This window comes from Haemaphysalis longicornis, unplaced genomic scaffold (assembly GCF_048455015.1).
Source record: "Haemaphysalis longicornis isolate Haplotype H1 unplaced genomic scaffold, Haemaphysalis longicornis Haplotype H1 scaffold_7, whole genome shotgun sequence".
Taxonomy (NCBI): Eukaryota; Metazoa; Arthropoda; class Arachnida; order Ixodida; family Ixodidae; genus Haemaphysalis; species Haemaphysalis longicornis.
The window spans coordinates 128,447,074-128,474,967 of record NW_027526422.1 but is presented as its reverse complement, the minus strand read 5'-3'; the positions used below and the strand labels follow the sequence as shown (position 1 = coordinate 128,474,967).

General features: G+C 45.9%; 1 protein-coding gene across 1 annotated transcript in view; it reads left to right on the top strand.

Annotated features, from left to right (window-relative positions):
* The first annotated feature begins 1,315 nt into the window (after positions 1 to 1,315).
* LOC144146529 (multidrug resistance protein mrp-7-like) overlaps positions 1,316 to 27,894 on the top strand; it is an 82,238-nt gene continuing 55,659 nt past the window's right edge. The window contains exons 1-6 of the mRNA XM_077678471.1: positions 1,316 to 1,478; positions 4,956 to 5,213; positions 7,271 to 7,474; positions 12,602 to 12,748; positions 14,500 to 14,593; positions 20,513 to 20,718. Coding sequence (XP_077534597.1) covers positions 5,073 to 5,213; positions 7,271 to 7,474; positions 12,602 to 12,748; positions 14,500 to 14,593; positions 20,513 to 20,718 — 792 coding nt within the window. The 5' untranslated portion in view covers positions 1,316 to 1,478; positions 4,956 to 5,072. The remainder of the gene's footprint in view (positions 1,479 to 4,955; positions 5,214 to 7,270; positions 7,475 to 12,601; positions 12,749 to 14,499; positions 14,594 to 20,512; positions 20,719 to 27,894) is intronic.

The window sequence follows — 27,894 nt, the reverse complement described above, 5'->3', positions numbered from 1 at the left end:
AGGCGCGCCGTAGTAGACGGATATTTCAGGTGCGCCGAAATCTCGAACACACGGCCGCTTTTGCTTTTCGCTTCCACCAGAAAAGCGGCCGCCGCGGTCGGGAATCGAACTCGCGACCTTGGGCTCAGCACCACAACGCCATAGCTACTAAGCCACCGTGGCGGGTAGTTCATGAGGTGGCACGTACGGTACGTTCTAAAGAAATTTGGCCCAGCTGACATTTGAGTGCAGTTGGCGTTTAAGCTTTAACGGTTGCTTTGCCGGAGCTTGGTCCCTCAATATGTTTGTGCGTGCAGTTCAGCGAGGGGAAAGAATGAATCTAATAATTCAGTAGATTGAGCTAGATGGCAGGCTGCGAAATCTCGAGTGAAAGCGAAGTTTTCGGGAAACAATGAGTGCGCAGTTTTTGCTTTCGGTAGTGATAACCAGGTTCAGAAATGTTAAATCTAAGTCATTGTTTTGAGCTAGCCCTTGCCATGACGCACTTTAGAAAACGTACCACAGGAAAGCGCACCGTACCGCCAAGAAGTTCGAACTATTTGCCAGTTTTCCAGGAGGGTTCAATATTGGCGAGTGAGAGAGTGAGTTACAAGTTCGGTAAAGGGCGAAAGCGCTTCTATGTGAGGCCGTCTTGTCGAAGAGGTGATTTAGGTTTGCATTTGTGTAGGGGCGGGATGTAAAACATTGGCTGAAGACCGCGTGTCTCTTCTTTAGCTTTAGCCGGCTTAGTAAGTGCGGTCAAGATGTCGCACGTGACCCAGATGTTGTGCATGTAGCCCTTCAAATTATATAGTTCGTTCCTCAATATACAAAAATGACTACTTGTTTACGAAATATTGTGGTTATGCTGCGTATAGTCGTTCATTTATGTTTCAATGCCCTTACTACTTCGAAGGGCGTTAGAGAGGAGATATAGCAGAATTCTACAATGATAAGTTTGGCTACGCTGAACGATGATTAATTAGAGTTCGTGCAATAACGGTGGAAATATGGTTGCATTTTGAAATTTTCTAAGGCACAAAGGTATTGAACAGAAATCGTGGGGCACTCTAGTACTGTACACTAAACACTCAGAGATGAGACAAGGAAACCGCACTGGATATTGCAGACATTGATGTAATATTTACTGTATTTCAAAACAATGATGATATCTGTACTGGCCCAAACAGGAGTCTGGCTGGTTTAACGATTCCTCGAATCCTTAAATGAGGCGTATGCCACTTTGTCGAACTTCGTAGCGTAATTACGGACAGTTTTGCTCATGGGGTTCCGGCACATTTTTCAACCGCACCCTGTTATCTGCTCACAATAATAGGGGCCTCATCGGAAACAGCGGTGCAGCGTCTTTCAACCAGTCCATACTTCTCCTCGCTGCTGCCTGTATCATCGAATGCCTCGTATGCGGCATCCAATCCTACTTTCTTGTTCGCAACAATATCAGAGCGCAGTTGCTGTTGCAGACAGCGATCTTCAAAAAGGTAAGTGTTCTGCGACTCGAAGCGAGACACTCGTGACAGAAGTGTCATTGGTATGCTAATGAAAGAGCGTTCATGGTTCACGCCGTTCCGCACTGTCTGACAGAATATTCTTGGATATCTTGGGGGCACGTACAGCCCCAACTTTTGTTTTCAGTTCGAGCTGTCTTCCTCAAACTTTCAGCCTCTCAAAAACCTAGGAAAACCCCTAAAAGAAAGCGTTATTTCGCATAGAGCAAGGCGTCGTTTAGACATGAAAACTCTAAAAAGACTTTCTAAGACGAATATTTTTTTCTGTAATTCGTTGTCAAAATTTACCCCGCATACATTTGAATGGGATAGATTCCATGGCCCTGGAGCCCAATCGCGCAGCAAAGTGATAATCTCAAAACTGCGCCCAAAGAAATCTTTAGCCTTTGATGTTAGCTGCGGGGACATTTTTCCCTTTCTCGTGAATAACTACAAAGTAATCGCAACTGAAAATGCTACTTAAAAAACTTCGATGAGCCGGAAAGCTGCACGTGTAAAATTCGGGCGTAGACACTTGCCCTCAACTCGGAACATTGGCATTGCTGAAGCACAACGCACTTGACACATGGCACAAAAGAAGACGAGATAGCAACGTCAGCATTGTTTTCTGCATACTGTGTCGAATTCGCTGTGCCCCCAAAATTTAAAAAACGGGTTTGAAAATTGAACGTCACTATTACTCTGTCACTGCCTTTTCGAAGGTGCCGACATGTGTTGTGAAAAATGCAGAACTCTCGTCCTAACCCAGCCTAATACAGGCTATAGTCGCGCAACTGCCGCGAAGCACAGAAAATGTAAGCTATTCTAAGAAAGATTGGCGGGCCTCTAAGAGTCAGATAATATAAAACGATATCTTGTTCGTAAATGGTTCAAATTTCCTTATATGTTCTCCATTATTACCACGTGAACGATAATGGGATACATCATTGGAACCTTTTTTAATCGAACTAGTTTGGTCAACTAAACTACTCTTCCGGACACTTTCACTGGGCTTGCATGGTATGCAAACCTAAAAAAAAAAACGAAAACACATAAAGTATTGCACTAAAGAACTTATGCTATGCTTCATAGTTAGGCTTGGCCTATTAAAATCACTCCTATGATACGCACCAACGCATGGCGTCTGCGCGCTGATCTGGGGACTCCCATCGCTCATCGTCTTCACTCCTGGGTACTTTCTGGCACCGCGATGTCCGATAAGGGGTCAGAACCCATTTCACGGTCATGGCTACAGCATGCGCGGGGTGCCAGGTTCATTGCGATATGAAACGCAGGCGAACGTCCGCCAATACAATTTCTACAATACCGTCATGGCCGCCAAGTAACACAGCTAATAAGGTCAGGTGAATTTCAGAACCCGTAAGCGGGCACAGTGCCTCCCCATTTTGCGCGTGTGGCACCCCACCGGAAACGGAAGCCTCCACGTTGCGAGTAAAGGAGAGAGAGAGAGAGAGAGAGAGAGAGAGAGAGAGAGAGAGAGAGAGAGAGAGAGAGAGAGAGAGAGAGAGAGAGAGAGAGAGAGAGAATACTTTATTGTATAGACAGCCCTCGTCCGGGCTGTCACGCCGCAGTCTTTTCGTTAGGAGACGGACAGTCCGTATATAGATCTCCCAGAGTTCGCCACTAGGCTGAGGGCAGTGGACCGCCAGGAGTTCCTAGCGGTCCACGTCTGCGCCACGACGCGGGTTCAGCCAGCTCTCCCAGGAAGCGATGCGGGAGCTGATGTGGGGTGGTAGGTCTTGTGGATGGCACTCCCAGTAAAGGTGACGCACTGATGGCTGGGAAGGGCAGTTGGATGTAGGACAAGTGGGGCGGAAGGGGCTCCCAGGTATAGAACGGATAAGGGATGGGGTAAAAAGAAATGAATTTTGGGCTTACCCGAATATAGGGAACCACAAAATTCACGATTACGCGAGGTTTTATCTCGCATAACTCTGGTGGTACGGGACAAATTTTAATAGTTCATATAGAAAGGTATTTCCGAGACAATTGACTTTACCCAGAAATGCATTCTGATTACTCGGTAGTAGGTGTTGCAGAGTCCCTTTAACACACCTGAGCTTGTGAACGCTTAATTATTGGGTACCATTTGATGCAACTTCAGCGGCTGCGTTTAAGATGACATAATGGCTTACTTCTCGCCACCATACGCAAACGGTAGGCAAAAGGTGAGGAAACGATATGGAGGTTATTTTCACAGCATCAGCAAAGCCTAACCCAAACCAGTTCGCTGAACTTTAACGAGACTCCGGAATCATCATATCGAAGAGATGTGAAATAAATTCATTCGGTGAATCTGAAGAAGTCTAGAAGTCATAGCCAGTTGCTACAACCACACGCTTCTCAGTGACGCTTCGCAGGAATCGGGCAGCACGATGTCCAGGTTGAAATCTTCCAACAGCATAACATGCATGCCATCGGTGAGCGCGTGAAGCCTGGCTGTGCGTGCAAGCCCCTTCAGACACCAACTGTGCGCGCATAAAGGGGCAAACTGTGATGTGCGTGGGCTTATAACTGAAAGGCACCAGCCAAAACGTCGCTCCAGAAGCCCTTCCAGTGGCCGCGAAAACAGCTGAAGACGGCCCTAAATCGAACACCACTGAAGGAGTCCTTAAAGAAGGCTACAAATACAAAACACTAGCTCTTGGGAACAAAAATGTCGTTCTATGCCGATTTGTCCATGAAGACTTTCCGGGCCTTCCCATCGTCGGAAGATCGATCCATGGCCTCCAGCGACGTCATTCCAGGAGGATACACGAATGTTCTTGCCCATTACCGACTGCAGTGCCGTATGTATCCCCCACCCCACCCCAAAGACGACCAGAGAGGACGCCATTACCCCCAGACAGCTGCAAACTAACCCCTACGCACTTCGAGTACTGCTACTTGCCATCTACCAACAACATACACATTGACTTGTGAACACTGCCCCACACCCAAGACTCTTTACTATACGACATGGGGGTGCCGACAATTACTATCAACAACACCCTACCAAACGCAACCCTGGAGCAGTGGGAGGACGAGCTAACCGGCCCACGCCCTGAAGACCAGCAACGACTGGCGGACAGTGCCCGCCGGGCAGCCAAGGACCAAGGCTTCCTGGACAAGGAGGCCTCCCACAAAGCAACTCACACAGTACAATAAATGTTTATTCATCCTCAGTTGACGTAAAAAGCGGGACGCGAAACACAGGTCTGGCTTCTGCCAGATGCGCTTCGCATATGAATAAATTGGATTGTGTGATTTATTGCGGCTGCTTTGGGCCTTAGGATTTTTTCGCTCTTTCCCTTACGTCTCTAGGCTCAGCCAGTTTACAGTCGAACGTAATTTTGGCATGAAGCGTAGTGTCAAATAGAGCTAAAGAAAGTAGCACCAAAATGTAACCGTTGCTTTGTATGTGCGCAACTGAGTAGACGAACCTGACTAACTATATCTCTTTGTGCTCAGGTGACCCGCTTGTCTGCTTCCGCCATTGCCGACAACCCAGCCGGGCTCGTTTCATCGCTGCTCGTAGCTGATTCCTGGGTCGTCGCCGTGTCCACGTACTATCTCCCGAACGCCTTTATGGGCGTCGTATGTGCGCCCATAGCGCTGGCAGCTCTTGCGGGCTATATCGGCTTCGCGCCAGCCTTGGCGTGCCTTGCCTGGCTTCTGGTGATCGTGGCCGCCTCACTTGCAATTGAACCTTTCCTCTACAAGTGCTGCGTAAGCGTGTCTCTTTCTTGCGTTCTTTTACGATGTGTACAAGGAGCGCCGAACTCAAAATTAGCCTATGGTAGCTCACTCAACTCCACTCCACCAACGAAACAATCCACCAATGAAGGACTCCCCCCGAAAGTGGGTGTCCAGTCCAGCTGTAGTAAACCATTACGCAGGCTGATGGGGGAGGGTATGAAATGTTTCGCGTAGTCTCGGCGGGCTTGTCGCTTGCACTTGTCCTCTCTGGCGGCAAATGTTGGGTGCTGACGCATGCGCGCGGCGTCTGGGGCGAGAACTGCAGGGTCCTGCCTCCTCTGACACATGCGCTAGCCCTTAAATGACGTGAACCCCGCTCCCCTTTCTAGGGCAGCTGCAAACTTAATGTTTACCAGAACGCATAGGAATGGGGGGGGGGGGGGGTTCCCATTGTTCACCGGCACCTTATCAACCACAATGCCATTTCGATATTTGTATGGGGGCTTTTGCTTTACACGAATACTGAGCTCTATGCTACACGCCTGATTGGCCTGACGCATGCGCTCGGAGTTTTGGGCGAGAAGAGCTGGGTCCTGCCTGCGTTATTTGTTCTCACAGATTCGCTGTAAAATTTAGAGGTTTCTGCTTTTGGGCTATACGACGTCAGCCGTGATATGATAGGGTGATGATTTAAAAGTACAGTTTTCAGAGTGTTAACTACATATTGAAGTGAAACGATAAAAAAAAAAACTAGGAGCAACACTACAACCGCACAGTCATGTTTCTTGGCAGTGGGTTTGCTCAGCGGCAGCAAATCGAATACCTGCCTCTGTTTCGTCTAAGGTACGGGCGAAAAAGTGGCCGCTGTGTCACCACTACTCTATCCATTATCCGTAATGTATAGCTTGGTTGTAGGAAGTTCGCATTCAAGCGTACATCAATTTTGTCAGGAAAAGTAGTCTTTGTAATGAACCAAGTTGCATTTTCTCTTGCCAACGCAAAACATTTAGCTTTTTGACGCTTACTTAGCCTTTTGGACGTCCGGTACTACGAGCTATAGGGAGCAGTGCACGGTTAATTATATTTACGCTACCTAGGTGGCACCACTCAGCACCGGCGTGCACACAAAGGTCAAGCTACGAAAGCAGGTATTCTTGCAGATGAGGAGGAGGGTGGCGGGGAACCCGATCAGGATGAGGGGTGGGGGTGGGGGGAGAGTGAAATGGCCTGGTTTTGCTCGCCGGGTGAGTGGTGTGCCACCTAGCCCGACCGGTTGGTTTGTGGGGTGACTGCTTCCTCATACGTCTGTTCAGAAATATGCATGATGCCTCATAATTTCGACGTTTCTTTCTTACTAAGATATCATATACGCAATCAAAAGTACATATCTACGGAAAAATTCATTGGATGAATTACCTTGAACATTTGCTAGTGAAGTAGTAGACGTTTCGACAGTCACATGGCTGAAATAAACACCAATAGTAATGTTTTCTGGTACGTCGGATAGTTAGTGATTGGGTACATTGTAGAAGTGCTCGAAGATTCGTGGAACTCTGCTGGCAAGCCAGCAGTATTCGTTGGTGCTAATGATGAGTAAAAAACCAAATGCGCTAGTTATAGACAAGCGCATACACACACCAAACACCGTTGCGTAGAAGGCTATTTAAGGACAATTGCAGGCGCACCAGCTCCAACGTGGCTGATTTGAAGCGTTGGCTTTAGGATAAAAAGGGTCGGATGTAAATTTCTAACGGCTGATGTGAAAACACAATCGAGAGTAACCCCACCTGCAGGAGTGAGGTCACTGGCAATGACGTCATAGCCGGTAACGTAACCTGACGTTGTGTCACAGGAAAGTACGACGTCACTTCCGGTTCGGTCATCCTTCAACACGTCAGCCTCGAAATAAGTTATGCTGCGTCTATTTTAGGTGGGATAGCATCGACGGTGGTAAACGACGACTACGCACTGAAAACGCTTCGAAGCGCAAAAGCTAAGCAGGGGGCACACTTTATTAAATGCTGGAATGTGTGCGTAGATAATATCGCACCTTTACACATTTGGGGATGTTTCTTCTGTTTTTGCAGGACATTTTGTACAAATATCGGGACGAGCGGCTCAAAAAGTTCACCGACTTTCTCTCGTCAGTGCGACATATCAAGATGTCAGCGCTTGAGGACGTGTTCCAGGAAAACCTTCGTCAGCTAAGGGTCCAGGAAATCAACCAGGCATACCGTGTCAACATTTTGGAAAGCTTTCTTGAGACGCTGATCAGTGCGTCTAGTTCAGTGGTAAGACGAAACAACGTGAACAAAATATTTAGATCAACCCCAACACCGATCAACATTTATTCAAAATGTTACGCATGCTCGTTGCTTTTACAGACGTTCATAAACAGTGTTGTTTCTCTTACGCTACATTTTTAGTGTTTCTTACTTCGCAATTATTTTAAGCACCTCTGTGGTGTTCTGAAAGCAGTTAATAGTGAAGGCTTTTGCTAGCGCTTGAATCTAAATGTTCAATTTCACTTTTACTGCACATAGAGCCCGACAGCCCTAAAATGTGTAGCGGCTAGCCTGGAGCAGCTCACAAACCATAGAGATGCGGCAGGCAGAAAACGTTTATCTATGGCATGACCCCGCCATTTTGCAGTGATCGTGCGGTCGCTGTAACGGCACCGGAGCACATGAAGTGGCTACTGAAATATCTAGATGTGCAGTCAATACGTAGAACATATAACTAGCCTGGGAATTATGCATGAACAAAACTCTAGTTATTTAGTGGCTCTTCCACCCTCACAGCTGGGTTTCCTTTCCTTCCCTACTAGAAGCCGCACCTATCAAGAAAAGGCATAGATCAGCGCACTTGCGCGGTATATGCATTTCAATCCGACGTAAGACTGTTCAGATGGACAGCCAAGCAGCGCTTCTTAGAGACACATGCGCACTAGGGCAAGAAGGTTTAGGCGGACGCTTCCCAATAAAGCCTCTCTCTCTGGAAAATTGCTTCTCCTTGAACACATAACAAAGCTTGTCATCGCTCAAATGAACGCACGTCAGCTGCTCACGGCTAAGAACACGGTATCTCTGTAGTAAGGTGTGACACTTGCCAATTATGTGATGAGAAGTAACACGTGAGGGCTGAAGTTGAGTAGGGGGCATGATAGTTTATGAATATTATTTGAATATGATGATGATTCGATTTCTATGGTGCAAGGCCGACTATGTGCAAAGAGTGCCAAAAACGTTATTTTATGAGACTGCTGTGACAGTAAATACTAAAGTGTTTCCGTAAAAATATACGTGAAATAAATTAAAGGGGAATGAATACTAGATCTGGTTGGTGTAAATGGGGCAGGTAGTTATATGTATGAGAAGAAATGGATGGATGGAATAAACGTTATTCAGGAAGAGCTTTAGGTGCTGATGTTAGAGGCACCTGGCCTGTGGGGGGTCTTCTTTAGTCTGGAAAACCCAAGTCCTCGTGGCTGCTGTTGCTGTTCGTACCAGGTCTCGCTGGTCGGAGAGGTCTGATCTGGTCAGCCGGGTCGCCCACTGCTCGTAGGTGGGGTTGGGGTTGGGGGAGAGCTTAGGGTTTTGTGAGCACTCCCATGGCTAATGGGATAGTGTGCTGGGCTGGATGAGGAATTTTCAGGTGGTGGGAAAGGGTAGGGTGTATGGCGTGAAGAAATGAAGTGTAAAAATTTGACATCATTGAGAAACTGAAAAGCGCGCTTATGAGAAATCATGGGAACGACACTTAAAGAGCATGATGGGCGTAGTGGAATGTTTTCTTTGCGTAGTTGGATGTGTTTATGCCGTGTTGTGTGGAGCGCATAACAGCGTATTAGTATGTGAATCACAGATAAGTGCTCTCCGCACCTCCAGTACACGGGTCTTGGAGATCCAGTGATAGCTGGCGTGAGTGTTACATGTGCGTGTTCTATCCGTAACCTGCATAATGCAGCTTCAGTGAACCTGTTGTGTAAGTCAGTTACTTCAGAAATGTAAAGAAAATGAATTATGAATTATCTGTAAGTTCCGGAATGCTATACGAGCAAGCTGACCACGAAGCTAGACTTGCACTTCGATTGGATGGCGGAACCGTGTTGGCGCGAACCCGCGTTCGTCAACGTGCTTCAAGTACGAGGGAAACATAAGCTGAGGCATGGACGAATAGCAGCAAATTGCCTGCACTCTATAGCCTAGACAATGGCGCGGGATCCGTACGACTGCAACGTTGTGAATCATCAGCTCACCCAATAGTCCGACTTACATCAGAGCATCGTTGCATAAACAGCCAATTGGAGAGCACATCGATATATAGTGAAACTTCATTTGAACTAACTTTAAGACCCAGGAAAGAAAATTGTTAAACTGAAAGTTCACTCAACTGTAATAGGTATGTCGAAGCTTGTCACGTAAAGCTAAAGGAAACATCGGATGTTCGAATGATATTTCAACCAGTTTATTTGTCATTCTGCTCATTTGCAGGCGGATATTCACTGTTTAGCACCTTTTGTAGAATGCTGTAACCTTTTGCAGCACATGTGAACTTAAGCCTGCAGTGTTCATGAATTAAATCACTGTGTCCAAGCTGTCATGAACCATGAGCCTACTCAAAACATCTAGTTTTTCGTGTAGAGAAAGGCTCTTTCGTTTGGTACTCATGATTAACCAGCACGCGAATGCCTTTTCTTAGTGGTTGTAGTAGTTTTACGGCTAAAGCTGTAGCTGTGGCTATGGCTATGACTTCGGCTGGCTACAAGATTATCTAGGTAGCCACCCTCATAAAAATCTTTACCGAGATTTAATAAACTTGGTATAGATATTGCTCAAAAGAACCCTATAAACATTTTGTCAACATTCTATAGAATATTTCTATTGAGTTTCCATTACAAATTGGCCACCGCGTTTCAATTAAGAGTCTATAGAGCAAAGTCAGTAGGCCTTATCGGTTCTGAATGTAGTTTCTTATGAGTTTCTTGTGAGGTTTTTATGAAATATATTCAATAGGTTTTCTATGCAATTCTTACTAAGTACAGTCGCAACAGCCTGTTGCGTGGAAATCAGGTTTGAATACAGTTTCTGGCGGATTTTTATTAAATGTATGGCAATTAATGTCTTATAAAATTTCTATTGAGTATAGTCGTAACATCGTGTTGCGTGTAAATAAAGTTTGAATAGAATTTTTGATGAGTTTTTATTAAATTTGCCTCAATTAGCTTTCTTAAAATTATCACTGAGTACGGTCGTATCAACCTGTTGCGTTTGAGTCAGCTTTGAATACAGTTTCTGACGGGTTTCTATTAAATTTATCTCAATTAAATTTCTATAAAATTCTTATTGTGCCCAGTCATCACAACCTGTTGCATATGAGCTCGGGCTGAACAGAATGTCTCATGAGTTTTTATTAAATTTATCTCTATTACCTTTCTATAAAATTCTTATTGAGTATAGTCGTAATATCGTGTTGCCTATGAGTTAGGTTTTCTGGCAAGTTTTAACAGAGGAGCTTTGCAGGGGCTCGAACTCTCCGGCGGTGATGTCCGCCATCCCAGGCGCCACCGCTCCCAAGTGCTCCCAAGACGAAGTGACGGGACGTCCATCGCGCGATCTCGGTTGATGAGGCGGGGCAGGCGGCGCTATTGCACCCCACACATATGCACCGATAACCTACCAGACCTCCGTGGGTGGGCTATAGAAACGCAATACAGAGTCTATTGAAACTCAACATAATGAAGGTAATAAGATTCTTGCTGCGCGTTCGTTACAAAAAGTTTATTGCCTGTCTAGTGACCACAGTCCACACATTCGGAGTTCAAACGACTTTATAGAAAGGCAGTACAAAGTTTGTTAAAACTCAATATAGTGAAGGCAATAAAATTCATGTTGCATTTTTGAAATAAAAAGTTCATTGATTTTATATTGGCCGCAGTTTTTGAGATGGGAGATTTGGTTCACTCTATAAAAACGCAATATGAAGTGAATTAAAACTCAATATCTTGAAGGCAATAAAATGTTGGTTGAGGTTTTGCAATACAAAGTTTGTTGACTTTTTAACGAGCACAGTCTATAAACGATGAGTTATAATTGACTTTTTATTGACTCTATAGAAACAGAATAGGGGGTCTATTAAAACTCAACGTCCATTTTCACGAGGGCAGTCCAGCTCAATGATAAAATGGGGCCTTTTATTGGTCGCGCGGTAACGAAGCGCAGTTCTCAACAAGAAATGTGCTACAAAAAGTACGTGTTGTACTTGTTGAAGTGATGAATGTGACTTGGGAGACGTGGGATCGTGCCATGGAATATGTTCAATACTGAAATGCGCACTGCGCCGAATTTCGTTAAACTAAATGGCGTTTGCACAGTGTTCAATGGCGGTTGAGGTGGGGATTTCAGCAAGTTCGTACAGCTGAATAGTTAGTGTAAATGACATTCGTTCAAGTGGTATTTTACTGTATATGGCTTATTTTGGTATTAATGGAATTTGGAGCATTTAGTGCAGGCCTCCGACGCAATTTTACCGCGTTTTGTTGCTGCTGTTGTAACGAGGAAGGCCGCATTCCTTAATAAATGTTTTACAAACCAGAAGAACACTGCAGTCTTGCGGCAGAACACTACAGCAAATGCACACCCGCAAATCAATAACCTCGAATGACCGAAATGTTGCCCTCTAAGAGGTCGTACTAAAAGGTACTATGCTACTAAGAAGTGCGTTAGTCGCCGGAATGTCGTAATGCTCATCCGATGCTACTCCTCAAATACTGGCTTCCTGAAATATTTGCGTGACAGAGAGGGCAAAAGTGAGGCAGCGTTTGATAACTCGGTACTCGCTGGTTAGAATTTCGATGCTTTGAAGAGTGTCAAGTAAACAAGGCACTTTGGGGCAGAAGAAAGCGCGGAGGGAAGCGTAGCCACTCTCCTTGCGCGCTCTATGCACCTTCCATGCTACACCTCCAGAGCGTTGTACAAGGTCTGAAATGCTGTTTGGTCCGGTATATAACGTCGCCGGATGCCACGGGAGGCTGTACTAGAAAGTTTTAACCATGCTAGGTGAGTATCCGTGGGACAAAAACAGCATTTTCTCACCAGACAAGGATTTGGAAACCCTGGTTGAGTAAATTTGCTTAAAACTTCCTAATGATTATACAATCACACTATCGGCCTTCAGGCACTCGATAGGCGCGGCTGGAGATTTTTGGGAGAGGCCTTCGTCCTGCAGTGGGCACAACCAGGCTTTAGATAAAGAGGTCGCATAGGCACGATACAACAGGTTCGAACACTATCCGACCGGATCCATAATAACAATTCGCCGCTACCTCACATTCTTACCGAAACTACAAACAACTAACATTTTTCATTTTCCATGTCGGCCTGAATTTTTCGGTTCTAAGATTCTCCTCTTTTTTGCAGATGATAATTATTGCCTTCGGTACTGTCACCATTATGCGCGGTGACGTAACATTCACTCCTGCTACCGTGTTTTCCTGCGTCTACATCCTCACCCTAATGGACGTTTTCACGAGCTACCTGCCACATGCCATTAGGCTGAAGACACCGGTAGGTGACTTAATAATGCTTCCCTTAGCTGGCCAACCGCCCAAAATACAGCACAGAAAGAAGCGCTACAGCGCAAAAAACCGAATTTCCCAGCCGGGTTTACAAAATTAGTAGTTGAAAATAACCACCTCCAGTGAAAGCGGTTACAGTCTATTACGAAGGGAAATTCCGAAACCCATTAAAGTAGTGCCTTCGATTTTTTTTAGCGGCGAAAACATTCGACAATATTCCAGATGACCTGCATCAGTGATGTTTTATTTACCCTTGTGGTAATATTGCAAGTTCTAAGACATCAAACAGAACTAAAACTGAAATTCTATAGCGGTCATTAATCCAAAACGTTTCAGTCTGCAGTGGTTACTAGCGGTTAACACCAGAATCTCTCGGGTGTAAAACGAATTTCGAAGTCGATAGCTCTGAAGATAAAATTATGTTTTAAAATGGCCCCAATGGAAGTTAGCAAAATTATTTATATAACCAGGATAATTTTACATATCTTCCACTCTAATTTTTCGTCATCGTAACTATCTGAAACCGAAGTTACATGGCTGGAAACTGAGCCAGCGGCCCCATGTGAAAGACACATCACTTGAACATTGTATCACAGTAACGTGGTCTTCCCGTTGCATAGCGGGTGTACTACGTAAGGATTGCGGACCACTGAGAAATAGCAATAAAACAGCTAACGAGCGGTCTTTGCAAGAAATATTAGGTGAAATACTTGCGCGTGTTGTTTGCACTAGTAAGACTTTCCAATAGCGTTCTGACGAAAACCCTCGAGAAGACGGGAATAAGAAACGCTGCTGCCGCGCACCGTACCGGCCCCGGGTACGGCACATGGTAACCGCCTCGCGACACTGAACGTAAGCACAGTCGGGAAACCAGTGCTCCGCGTGCACGCGGGCACCGGGTGGGTACCGGGCTCCGTACCTGGACCCGTCCTCCATTCTGCTATCAGAGAGTTGCAGCAGAGTGGGCAACTTGTCCCGGTACGGCACCCGGTAGCCAACCGGCGCTACTACGTGTGCGCAGAGAGGAGAGACCGGCTGGGCGAATGCGCGGGTGCACCGACCCTGTACCGGACGCGGTACCGGGACCGGTTCTCTCTCTGATCTGCTATAACTCTCCATTACTGCCTAGTATCGCCCGCGGGTGCCGATATGTAAACGCGTCAGGCACGATTCGGTGTTTTTTCTTAGGGGATATAATCTACTTAAATAGTGGCATCGGCCGAATGGCTGGTTGCTGCAAAATCCGGACAGGCATGTAAGAACCGGAGTCTGTTTTAGGAAGGGAACTTTACTTTGGAGCTGTGGTTCGCAATCAACTCTCCACTCGACTTTTGTTCGCGCGGGTTTAAATACCGCCAATGCCTCTGCCCTCTTCTGGTGCTACCTTTGAGGCGTACTTGGAGTTCAGCTTTGAGCTGGCAAGCGGACGTATGCTGTAAGGTAGGGGGTAGGCTTCTCAATTTATTGCATGCAACCACCACGGTTGAAGTAATATCCTCTTAGGGGAACAAGATTTAAAATGTTACATTTACAAGGGAAGCAAGTTTGAAGTCAGCATTGCGAAATCTGCACTGGCTTGACTTGCTTTTCATTGCGTGTGGTAACGGTGTCACCCAAGAAATGAGTGACCAGCCAATATAATTCGGTGGTTGAATCCAGTAAAAATTTTAATTAGCATATCGTCTGGAAGCCGCACGGGATGTTAACGTATCTTCGTAATTTGTGTGCATATAAATAAAGGTGTTCCGGAGTTGCCGAAGGCTCATCACGTTCTTCTGTGCCGAAGAGTACTGCGAAATGGAAGCACAAAAACCGGAAGCCGACAAACTGGCGGGTATGCATAAAGATCTGTTCATCGCTTAGTTGATAATACTCACGTCCCCCTTACGTATTGTGGAAAACGGTGACGAAATGAATTTCATGTGAGTTTTGCATACAACTAGGCTCCTTATGCATGAATGGCCTTCTCACATTACCGCTGAATCCTCAGGCGCATACCATGTCCCTTCCCATAAATGGCCCAGAAAATGCCGAAGAACCAGGCCACACTGGTAGGTGAACTGCTCAGGCTCGTTATACAAAGGCTGTGGGTATGGATACGACCCGGGTCGCACGCTTTTCACCACTTTCTCTGCTAACATATCAAAACTCCTATTTTCACGCTAAAAAATCCCGGACGATCTCCACTAACGTAAACATGGTGAGAAGCGAAGCAGGCAGTGTACAAGTGTATTCTTGGCGCCTTGCCATTTTTGTCAACGGAGATGAAGCCGTTGGGGGTAGAGGGATACAGCTTTGCTGTAAACGTCCCTTATCTTTGAAGCACGAAGCGCTCTACCGCGAGGCGTAAACGAGTGTCCCCGTGTTTTTTTAGTACGTGTTATGCTCTAGCGCGAGGCGTAAACGAGTTTCCCGGTGTTTTAGTACCGTGACTACATGAGACTAACGACGATTACGATGACGACGACGAGAACAGGACACGTCAACAGCCCCAGCACCTAAGAGGCTTCGCCCCCAATAGAAGGAAGCCTATCCGTAGTGCTGTTTTCGGCGCCTCGATTTTCATTACGTGTTCTAAAATTCCCCGATGTGCTAATCTACTTGAGTAGCGACGGGTCAGGCACTGGGATCTTGGTGCCACGTTTTTTCATTCAAGAGACTTCGAAAAACACGCATATAAATGGCCAGTGACTTCCCAATACGGCGTCGGCACAGTGGCGAATAATGCGGCTTACACAATAAGCCTAAATCAGGACGGGGTTTCCAAGTGTCATCAATTCGTGCGGAATGCATGGCCCGTGTTTGCAAATACTTCACCATTGCTTCCTAAAGAAAGTTTAGAGAAGCCCGAAAGCTTTCCGACATAAGCACTGCATGAAAACTGCCTGAAAAACTTCGCTAAAATACGTCCAACCTTCGCTGAAAGTGTGTCCGATCCGTCTGCAAACCTTCAAAGATCCAAAGTGCAAACGCAGGACGAACCCACGCGAAGATTTTTCGCGCACTAGTTAAACGCATCTACAAACGATCTAGTCGTATCCCGATACGTGATTTATACGATACAGGTGTACTATTGTACTCCTTCATGATAGCTGCGTGTATTGTTCTATCTAGAACCGCGCCTTATTCGCGATTTTGAAGTGGCCATTTTGAGGCAATAGAAAAAGCCCTGTGTCAAGCAAGTTTACGCGCCGTGTCTCGAGAGATCTTATGAGAGCTTTCGTTCAACCAAGCGCTCTATGGGGAAATGCATTAGTTTTTTTTACAGAAGAAGGAAGCTTTCATTTTCTTAGTAAGTGCTAGCCTAATAAGAAAGCTTCTGAGGTTTGAGGGTTATTTATTTAAACCAAAACAGATACACATACAATGTACTACACAGGGGCCCAACAATGTTGTCAAAGGGTCCCAACCAAATAATACTACACTTTGTAACAAGTTGGTACTGTCAATTGTATATAACATGTATATAATTGTACATAACATGTATAACACATGTATATAAAAGATTAGTGACTTCCCAAAACAGTGTGGATACGATGGCGAATATTGCGGATCGACGCTTATCTGAGACGCAACACAATCAGCCTAAAAATCGGGGCAGGCTTTTCAAGTGTTCATTACTGCGTTGGGAATAGATGGCCCACGAAGGCAAAATCTGCGCCGTCCATCGGTGGACAGAAATCGGAAGAACAGAGAACGACAAAGCGCGCGCGAAAAGTGGTGATGTCAAGCCGAGTGGGTAGCAGGGGCGCTGCCTTCGTGCAGCTGCCGGCCTTGACCGGGAAGCGGGGGCTCCTCGCCGCCTCGTACACATTTCTTGCCCGGCGCACAGCGTAAACTCAAGTGTGCCACGACGGCCGGGTACGCTGAAAGAGAGGATGGAATGAGACTGACCAAGGCAAAATGCCGGTACTGGTTAACTCGTTTAAATATTTGAAAATACTGCAGGCTACCACGCTACCTCGCTACCCGAGAGGGAAGGGGTTACAAAGGTGCTCGTCAAAGCCAGTTCAAGGCATCGCCTCCTGCATTTTTACAATGCAAAACGCATCAGCCCGGACCGGCCAACCAAGCCCTCTCTTTCTACTCCGGCCACTCACCACCAATCGCTAGGCTTCCCAGCGCTTTAGTCACATGACCGGTTTATCTTGAGCAACGCGTGGTGGAAAGCGGCGAAGTTGATAAAACGTGCTCCGGCGCGCCTCATAGTTTTCTAACACTGGCGAGAGCGCCATTACCTGGCAATATCAAACATCGGATGCCTTGGCAACCAGGCACAAGCCTCTCTCGAATTCAGTTGCGGTCGGGGGATCCCGGTTCACATCGGGGCCCCATCTTACGACATGTGGGTACTGCAGACGTACTACGCACTCCCATAGGGAAGCGCGCGATGCGTTTGGCATTGTAAAATAGAGGAATCGATGTTCAAGGGCACCAACAAGTACAGTCGCCCAAATCTTTAAAGGAGCCATGAAGAGAAAATACAACTTGGTTTAATTTGAGAGAACTAGGATTCAGTATCTCACTCAGCTCCATTACAGCCCCGAAAGATGTTTTTTAACGAAAAAAAAGCAAGAAGTATTTAAAAACTTTCAAATTTTGCGCCACAGTGACGTGTTATGAGCAAGAATGACGCCATACGGGCCAACAGTAAAACGTAATTTTCAGTGCGTTAACTGCACGTTAGCATTCAACTGATGCGGCCAAATGAAACTAGAGGCCCCATTACAGACGTTCAGTCATGTGTCATCGCGACAGGTCAGTTAGGCGGCCGCCAATCGCACAAACAAGGTTCCGTGACGTCACAGAAAAGTTGCGGGAAATTGGCTAGGGGGTCGCGACTGCTTCACACGTTTTCTTTATTATCTCCGTTATTTTTTCGAAGATTGCGATGATATTGGTATCATTGTTATCGGGACTAAGCAGTCTTTCTAATAAACCCAACTTGTATTTTGTCTTCATAGCTCCTTTAACTAGCATGCGCGAGGGATGACTTTTCTGTGCGTGAGCGCCGTATGACGGGGCCAAGTTGCAAGAAGTTGAGGGTAAGCGCATGCTCAGAAAGCCCGCTCAACTGGCCCATCAGACTGCTAGGCTGTTCCTTCTTAAAGAACGCCACCTCATGCAAGCGCACTGCAAAAGAACGGGCAGCGTGAGTAAACGACTGATTTGTCTAGTATTTTACGTTTAGAAGATAAACGTTGCCGCACACACGATCGATGACTGATCTTTCTACAGATGACAAAAAGTGTTTACTCCAGGAAGTGGCAAATGAAAATAGCAGCATCTCCACTCCGTGGATGATGGCGAGGGTGCCGAGTACGGGGACTCGAAATGACATCCAAGATGCGCCCCGAGTGACATCTGATTTGCGCCCCGACCGTCATTCGATTTTAGCCGTGAGTTGCACCTTGATTATTCCCTGAATGAAACTGCAACTCACGGCTCAAATCGAATTTCGCTTGATTTTCGCTTGATGCCGGTGTGCGCACAGATGGACGCGGACGGACATTGGGAGGTCCTAAGGTACTCCGCACCGTTACAGGTGAGGGAGTAAGCCGTTTGACTCTCGGGTACTAACTCACGGTTGTAACCATGTAATAAAGAAAAAAAATGGTCGTAGCCCAATGGTTAAGACTCCTGACACTAACTCTGTGGGGTCTACCAGACACAGGCGCGAATCCTGTTATGTTCTTCGGCTTACTTCATGGTAGGGCGTGTTCGGGTGTTCGGCATATCCTTAGATTTCCTTTGCTCGATTTCTTTGTTGCAACGTTGACCTTCGGAGCATAAAGAGGTGGCAAAATAATTCGTTTACTCACGCTGCCCGTTCTTTTGCAGCGGGTGTGTATGGGGTGACTTTCTTAAGAAGGAATAGCCTAGCAGACGATCGGCCCAGCTGAGCGGTCTTTCTGAGCAGGCGCCTACCCTCAACCTTTTAAAGACGATAGTCTTTCTTGGGCTCCTTAAACCCAGAAATTTTGGTCTGTCTGTATGTCTGTATGTCTGTCCGTCTGTCTGTCTGTGACTCGATTCAGCCACCCGGCCAAAGCAAAACAATGCCTGCCCATTAGTCTTATATAGTCACAGCTAAATCTACCCGTCTATGTCCGGTGTAAGGTTCATACTTGTCGACATTGTTGAAGAAGAACAAGACATTACGCAAATATGAGACAGCAAATCAACACAGAAGTGATATTTGCAGTGTTCCTTTATAAAAAAATCAAACAAGCTTGCTTTTGCGAAATTAAATACTTCATCAACTGCAGAAAAAGAATTCACTTCGCCGTCGCCTACTGTCGCCCGCGCCACTATAGCTTCTTGCGCCATTTTAAGAAATCAACCGGCAACAGTTACGCAAGGTTCCACTAGATAAATTCCACGTTCTGCTTGCAACGCACGTGGAGTAGGGAAACGCGGTTCTATAAACGTTGAAGTAGGGCGCCTCGATTAACGCGCGTCTCCGCCGTACAGCAGCGTTCGCATCGAGACACCCGGTTTGGAGCAGTGGAACGCGGGAAATTTAAAATGATTTAAGCAAACCTTTGGCGTCTTTGCCTTGGGAGGAGCGCGACGCAAGAGGAACAACATGAGAGGTGAGCGGCAAAGCGAAGGGAGGCATTTACTTCGCAATAGCCGATAAAGACTATCGTCTTTTGACGACATTTGCAACGAAAGGAGCAGATACGCGGCCAATTTTTTTTCAACTTGGCCCCGTCATCCGGCGCGAACGCACAGAAAGGTCGTCACTCGCGCACGCTAGTTAAAAATTTGGGCGTCTGTACATACCATTTTTGAGACGGGGAAACGATACCGCTCTTTAAAAGGCACCATGCACTCGCACATTTATTCGAAGCGGGAAAAGCATTCCACTGTTCAATTGTGCCCGGAAAAGAAACTTCTGGTATATTTTGGAGCGAGCGAAGTATGGTCGTATTTTTTATGGTGATTTATCGTAATGACCTGTGCGGTCCGGGACGTAGATTCTATTGTAGTATAGTAGTAGGTAGAGGCGTTTTAGGAAGGTGATCTGCCCACGCAGTTAAAGCGGAGCCAAGCAGAGCTGCCGTATCACGTTTGTTACAGACGGTGACGCCCTGTAGTTTTACAAAAAGAACCTTGTAGCAAAGCGCTAGATGGGCTCTACCTTAAAAATGTTCTTGGCAAGGAATGGGTCCCAAACTATCGAGGCGTGACACGGGACTGACGAGTCATGGGGCGATAGGCTTCCATTTTAATCTTAGATGATCTTTTAAAATTCCTTCTCAGGTAACATAGCTCTTGAAGGGCTTTATTAAAAATGTTATCCATGTGCGTATTCCACTTGCGATTAGAGTGACTATTAAGCGTTGTATTTAACAGATGTCACGACTTGCCGACGACGGTATGATATAAATATGTTTCCATTGGCTGACAACATAGTGGCCGATGCAGGCATTCAATGCAGTCGCTTAAGCGACCAAACGTGACTACGGAGACGGGTAAAACACAAAACAACATCCAAACAATTAGAGAATGAGTGCAGTTGAGGGATGAGATGCTTACCCATATCTAAAGGTCCACTAATACATCCTCCACAATTTTTTTCTGCTGCATGTAGTATCCTTGCCCAAACACAGCCAGTGTAGCGCAACATTGAATGTTACGCCAAATATCGCACATACTTGTGAACCGGGAGCTGTTCTTAATTCACACTCACGATATATTGCAGCACGGACGGTGTCCTAAACCATCACCAATAACCATAACGCAGGTGGTCAAGTCACCCTAAAGGGTTGTTCTTTCTCCTGGACGAAAAGAGACGCCGACACTTCGACAGCGGTGTTACATGGTGTTGATCTGGATATGCAAGGTGGCTCTCTCGTCGCCGTCATTGGTTCAGTGGGGAGTGGGAAATCATCCTTGTTATCTGCAATAACTGGCAACATGAGCTGCTTGGGGGGCTACCTCAAGGTGAAGGTGAGTTCTAATCAAAACAGCAATGCAGTACAGAAGTACAACCAGCAGGAGTGAAAGTTTCCGTTTAAAAAAGGGCGCCGTGATGATAAGGAAGGCGAACAAAGCCGGTGCAGGTCGGGCGTGAAATAAACCTGATGGCTTCCAGTACCGAAACCCGGCGTTAGACTCTCACCAAACGCGGTTTCCGGTGGTGCCATTAGCTGAAAGTAGTGTTAACTTCACTAAACCTTGACACAGCATGTCTGTAAATGATGGCGGCAATACCATCCCTGAAGGGTGAAAGTTGGGCGGATTGGTAATGGTCCATCTTACAAACTGCTGACGCACATTGACGCGCAAATTGACGGGGATGGAAACACGTAAAGATTACACAAGCGCAGTGTTGTGGTCATGTGTTCCCGCCCCCGTCAGTTTGGGGGCACTAGTTTTTGTAAGAGGGACCATTCCTGAAGCACAAAGAGGTGAAGGGCACGAAGTTCCACAAGAACATCAGTTAAACACTTATCACATCTTTATGCGTGAGACGCAGTCATGAAGCCACATAATGTTTATTGCAAACCGTGTAGTTTTTTAGGTTTAAAGTGCTTACCAAGCTTGCTACCAACGACGAAATGGTAAAATTTGCGGTTCCCGACATTTTGGGCTGCAAAACATATTATTGCAGTTTTCCTCATCATTTTCTAACGTTACTTTAACGACATATGTATGAACAAAATACAATTTCCTCAACGATTTTGCCTTTTGGTTTGTTAGTCCAATGCCCCTTTAAAAATCGTACATGATGCAAGCTGGTCATGAAAAGTGACCAAAACTAACTTTTAATGTTTAAAACGTTCTTGTGGGTGTGATGGTAACGTAAATATGTTAGTGAAACTTTGAAACCCATTAACTGCACCCGAACGCAAGTCTAGCACTGCTGTAGAGATCCAACCATAAACCACACAGTGTTTATTGGAAACCGTGTAGTTTTTTAGGTTTAAAGTGCTTAGCAAGCTTGCTACCAACGACTAATTGGTAAAATTCGTGGTTCCCGACATTTTGGGCTGCAAAACATATTATTGCAGTTTTCCTCATCATTTTCCTAGTGCTTTTTTCGAACGGGTTGTGGAGGCAACAAAGACGCGCTTACACTTTCCTACTTTCGTGAGGTAATGAAGGCAGGTGCACATTTGGCAATAACTTAAAGCAATGTAATAATCATGGTTTGGTTACTTGCGTGTGTACGTCTTTACAGTGAGGGATTTCGCTGAAAAACGAATTTCAAGCCCCAGCGAAAAGGCCACAATAGCCTCCCTGCCGCCAGCGACGACGACACATTCCGGTGTGCAAGCGCTGCAAACTTTGGGCTATTAAAGGGACACTGAAGTGATTTGTAAACATTTCGGGATTACTAGCGCAAATTGTAGACCGGACTCCGTAGGTCATGTTTCGACCACTCTGAGTGCGTTTACGCTAATTTATTTAGTAGAAAAAGCAATCCGAAAATGCTGTCCTTCTCTCTGCATCCTCGACCATTTTCTGTGGCATTGTCGTGTGACGTCAGGAGATGACTCGGCTTGACTGCGCTACTGCACGGCTTGCCGACCTTTCGACAGAGTTAGTCGACCCAGCGTTTAGTTCGCCGGCCGCCGACGAGTCGTCGCAATTCGTTCGCTCAGTTGAAAATAAGCCACGACACGTTTGTCAATGGAAGAATGTGCCTTTCTTTACTTCGTTAGTTTGTACACTGTATCAAGATCCAAGTCCAGGTCGCTCCACACAAGCGCTGCACAAGCGCCCATGCGACGCTTCGCTGACTGGTACGCTAATAGAAAATCTAAGGCCATTTTAAGGCAGGAGAAAAGTCAGCGAAGTCAATATAGATACTAAGGAAATAAAATCAACTGAAACTTTTACCATAAAGCGTAAAACTAGGGAACAAGAAGCATTTTTTGCGCTGGGTGAACAAGCACAGCGGTCGGCAGCACGAGCACACATCTGTGAACGTTTTTCCGTCTAAGAAATGCAATTGGTAGACGTGAGATATTGTGGAAATTTGGAGGCCGCTTACTGCACGAGCGCTATACAACAAACAGTCAATTAAGCTGCTTGAAATGCTAAAACTAAAGTGTAAACTGGTCATACATTATATACCTTATATTTCCAACGCTACGAGCGCTGGCCCGTGGCCGAGTGGTCTGGAGTGCTAGGTGTGTTATTTTGCAAGTCACAAGTTCAAATGTCCAATGTTACATTCTTTTTTTTTGTAAGTGGACTTTTTCGCTTTCGGCAGATGTTTTCTGTGCTGAGTTCACCATTTTTAGGTCGTAACGTTCACTTCTCTACGAACTAGTTCACAGAACGCGCGCCGGCTGACACTGACGCACTAGCGAGCTCTCGTTGGCATGCTATTGCTAAAGCACCGACTGCTTGCGGGTAAAGGGCACAAGCCAGAATCAACAGACCATTGGCCTGGTGCGAACACCCTTTTTACGATACAGGCATGAGTGAGGCCAGCTCCAAATATGGGGGAAAAGCGCATAGCACTTGGGCGTGGCACTTGAGCGTCTGCGGGGACGCGGAGGGCGTTCATCCACTGCGTAGGCCTCGGCTGGTGATTTCTACGATTCTAAGCCGTCCTGGGAGGCTTATCTTATGCATTTTACAGCCTTCAACATGACAGAAGCGTGGTACGACGATTACACAGATAATGAGAATGCCCATCCAAGGATGCCGTCGGATGTAAAGCATGTTGTTTTACAGACGAGAAACGAAACTTGTTTGAATGCTAATTTTGGAAATCGTCCAATCATGGTGCATCTCCTCCCGTCGTCACAGCCTTTAGTTAGTGCGGCCGCCGCAAACCACGCATGGTAGGTTTTCTTCTTTCGCGCTTGATAAAAAAACTAACGACTTATCAACCGGATAAACGATGAGAAGTGTGTTATTTGAGCCAGTCTACGCAGTGCAAGCAGAAACGGGACCTTGACAAATTCACTTCAGTGTCCCTTTACGTGCGAAAGCCGTTCTGATGATCTAAACACGGTTTTCAAGGCCGTTATGCCAATAGCCGTTGAGAGGCGAGTGAGCGGCGCACGGCGACGTGGAGAGGTGAAAAGCACGAATTCTCCTTTGTCCGTGGGGACGCTTTTGTTCATGTCTCCACGGTAACAGTGAAAACACAGCTGCAATATACGCCACGAGCTGACACGAGTCATTGAAGAAACGTCGCAACGGAATGCAATTCGTCTCTCATTACAAACGTGCATAAAACACTGCGACAGTCATGACAAAAGCGGGAACACGAGGTCCCAAGGCACAAACAACACTGAGAGGCGCCATTCCGCTGAAACACCTACTCAACGCAATGCTAACTTCGAAAATAGGTAGGATTGAGAGTACGTATCCAACAGAGCAGGGAAATAGGTGAGGCTTTTTGTAATCGTCATGCACGCGGTTCAGCGTTGCAATAGCACTCGTCGTCGAGATTTGAATCGTTCGTAACGGTTTCCTGAAAAAAAGTCGGCCACCGTCGCAATGGGCGGTGCGATGTTTGAGTGGCGCCCCCTGGCTCCTGACGTCAGCTTTGGTGCTCCTACACTCTGCTTGTTAGGGGCAGCAGTGCCTGTGCTAGAAATTGCCCGTTTTGACGCTTTAGTGTATTAAAAAGCGCATTTCGAGTAATTCAGTTGTTTTGCCAGCTTCTGATACCTCCCCATAACTTCAAGCTGTATCGCACAGAAGTTTGCAACAAACGAGGAGAAAGAGAACAACTTTCTTACGAGCATCGGTCAGAAGATCGCGTGTAACTCATCCTTTCTAGCTTATTGGCGAGGTTCAGGGCTCAGATCTTGATAATTATTCAGAATGCGTAGTTTTCTCTAAAGGTTTTTGAGATGCTCTTATCATTACTCAACAGACTCTAATGCTACGCAACAGGCAGCAGGCTTTGCGCATCGCACAGCAGGAAATAAAACGGCGGTCTTCTACTTATTTCGTTGTTGTTGACTTGTATCAGATATGTTTTTTCTGTACCCAACGCTTTAATTTTTCGGTACAGTCACAAACGTCTTATTACGAGGTTTGGGTTGTTTGGGAAGCTCGCATAGTTCGTGTAAGCATTTTCTACAGGCTGTATGGCATACATTCCCTTCTTCGCTAATTGGATTTCATTACCCATACAAAAATATTGTATGGTCGGCTATAGAAAATCCTTTTTATGGTCGGATTTAGCTATTTGGCCCAATATTCTTTAGACGTTTCTATGGGTGTCTTTAGCGAATCGTATCGCCATTCCTATGGGTGTCTTTAGCTTCTTCTATAGCCAGTTCTGTGGTTGTCTTTAGATATTCGTATCGACATTCCTATGGGTGTCTTTAGGTTCTTCTATAGCCGGTTCTATGGTTGTCTTTAGCGATTCGTATCGCCATTCCTATGGGTGTCTTTAGGTTCTTCTATAGCCGGTTCTGTGGTTGTCTTTAGATATTCGTATCGACATTCCTATGGGTGTTTAAAGCTTCTTCTATAGCCGGTTCTATGGTTTTCTTTAGCTATTCGTATCGACATTTCTATGGGTGTCTTTACCTTCTTCTATAGCCGGTTCTATGGCTTTCTTTAGGTCTTCTTTCGATATCGCTATGGCTATAGAAGAAGCTAAAGGCACCCATAGGAATATCCATTGAAATGGCTAAAGACAGCCATAGAAATGTCTAAAGATAATTGGGCCAAATAGCTAAAGACAACCATAAGAAGGATTTTCAATAGCCGACCATACGATATTTTTGCATGGGCTGCAGCCAGAAGAGAATCGCCACTACTTGAAACACAGCGACAGCAGCAGCCTCTGGGAAATTATTAACACGCTGCCATGCCGGCATATAGCTTTGCGGATCTCTAGAACTTCTCCTGTGGCACTTAGGTTGTGTGGCTATCTGCATTCTGTAATATATGCTCCATGAACACTTCAGCGATATAGGGGGAGTGCAAGGTTGCGACTGCAAACACGCCGCCAGTTTTCATTCACAAAAGGCTTAAACAAAGGCAAAAGAGAAAAGCAAAAACCAAGGGGTTTATTCATCCCATTCATTACATAAAGGGCAACTATCTACGCTACTTCGCCACCAGTAAACTGCTGTTCACATACGCCGATCGAAACACACAGCACACGCATTCCAACACTGGCTCATGCTTACGTGATTCGCTCGACAGCCACACTACGCGGCACATTTTCCACGAACGCCCACCGAGACACATATACCTACAGGTGCTGGGTAGTCCACAGAAAAAAGAACACTCAGAAGTCGTTCATTTCACTCAGTACTCAATGCACGAAGTTGCAAATATGGTGGCTAAAATGAAAATGCACTCTTAATTAAACAATGAAGACGGTCGCACATAATGCAATAATAAAAAAGCGCTTTCCAAGTCCGTTCAATTAGGTCCTTGTACGTTTTCTCAGTTCACGAAAAAATAATTATATTTGTCTCATCACCGCGGCGAAATCTTCACTTCTGTGTACATTGCAATGCCCATGTGGTGCAGGGTAGCTTGGAAACGTATTCTTGAACACCAAAAAAGTCCTGCATTTCTTGCACAATACAGCCTCTTCAGTTCGTAAGATCACTCACCCTGGTGTTTTGCATACGATGAAATTCCTGTCGCGGTATCGCAGGTATCCATTTTCGCATGACTTCGGGTTGATGTTGAATTATTCGTAACACTGTCACCGTAAACACCGAAATTTCCGACAGCGAAAAGCGGCACATTTGCTTGGCGTCACACCATCAACACGAACACATTGTAGTCGAGTCGTAAATTTCCAACATTAGGCAACACGTGCCATGCCCGCGCACATGAGCAAGGAGACGAGATGTGGCTGACTGAGTACATCCTGGTATAAGCAGGTCCATCGCGCTAGCAAATAGTGCGGAGATACGTGCCCATCTTTCGACCTTTTTCTAACTTGTTTTCTGGTAATGATTTTATTTGGCAAATACAACATCGCTTAACGTTTTGTTTTCTTCATCCTAAAAAACTATATCTGTTATCAGTACTCAGGGAAAATTTTCTGCCACTATTGCTGCGCGCACGAATACTAACACAGCACGGAACGCCTGACCCTCTTTTCCACGAAAACTTCCCTTTGCACGACCGGGCTACAGCGTCGACGCGCGCGGCACTCACGCCGCACCTCCCCGGCCGGTTGTGGTCCCCTGTACCTTTTCAACGCTTCCTTGAACTTCCTTTCCCTGCCTCCTTCGGTCCAGCTTGGGTCGCTCTCCCCCTTTGTCAATGACTAATTTTAAAGTAAGCTCCGCGGGAGAAGGAATGCGGTTGTCCGCAGATGCCACCATATTTCTGACTGCGCCCCCACGTACCGGGGGCCGCGAAACTTCTTTCCAATTTGCTTCGACGCTGAGAGGGCCGTTTTCAGAGAAGCCCGCTAATTTACTTGACCGCGGCAGCGAGGGCCACAGAGGAAGAATTCTCCGAACTTATACGTCTTTCGGTCGAAGTTCATTCGCAAGCTTTGCGGACGCACAGTATCCAAAGTTCCAACCTGAATTTGAGCGTTAATCTGTCTGTAGCTGCCTTTAATCGTACGTTTCCCGTATTGTTGGTATATTAGGTACCTCACGTTATTGAACAAAAACTTTCATATAACTGGCCGATGAACCTCATCATCGTTATTCAGTCTGTGTTGTAGATGTAGCTAGGTAAATCATGAGTGTATAAATTACGCTTCATAAGTCATATTGGAACCAGCGAAATGGAATTTAATGGTGCGCTCGAATTATACCTTTATAGGCTAACACTTTTTTATCAGCGGCTGGAGACTTAGAGGCTTATGCCACTATGTAGTTAGCTAAGGAAGCTTTTATGGATGCAAGCCTCTAAATTCTGCGCCAAACGCTTTCCTAATTCCGGCTAAATGTTGCTCAATTGTCACACGTCTAAAGGTTTACAGTTATATATTGCGCTGTAGCCAGCCGCAGAAACTTTTATGGGTGCCTCTTTTTAGCTTTAGGGCAGATTCTCTCTAATAGCTGGCAGAAGACAGCTGAATGGTTCCAATTATGTAGACTTAGAGCTAGACAATGGCCTATATCCAGCCAAATGAGCTTTTATGGCTTTCTCTCTTTAGCTTCAGGACGAATTCTTCTAAATAGCTGGCAAAAGACAGCTCAATGGTTTTGA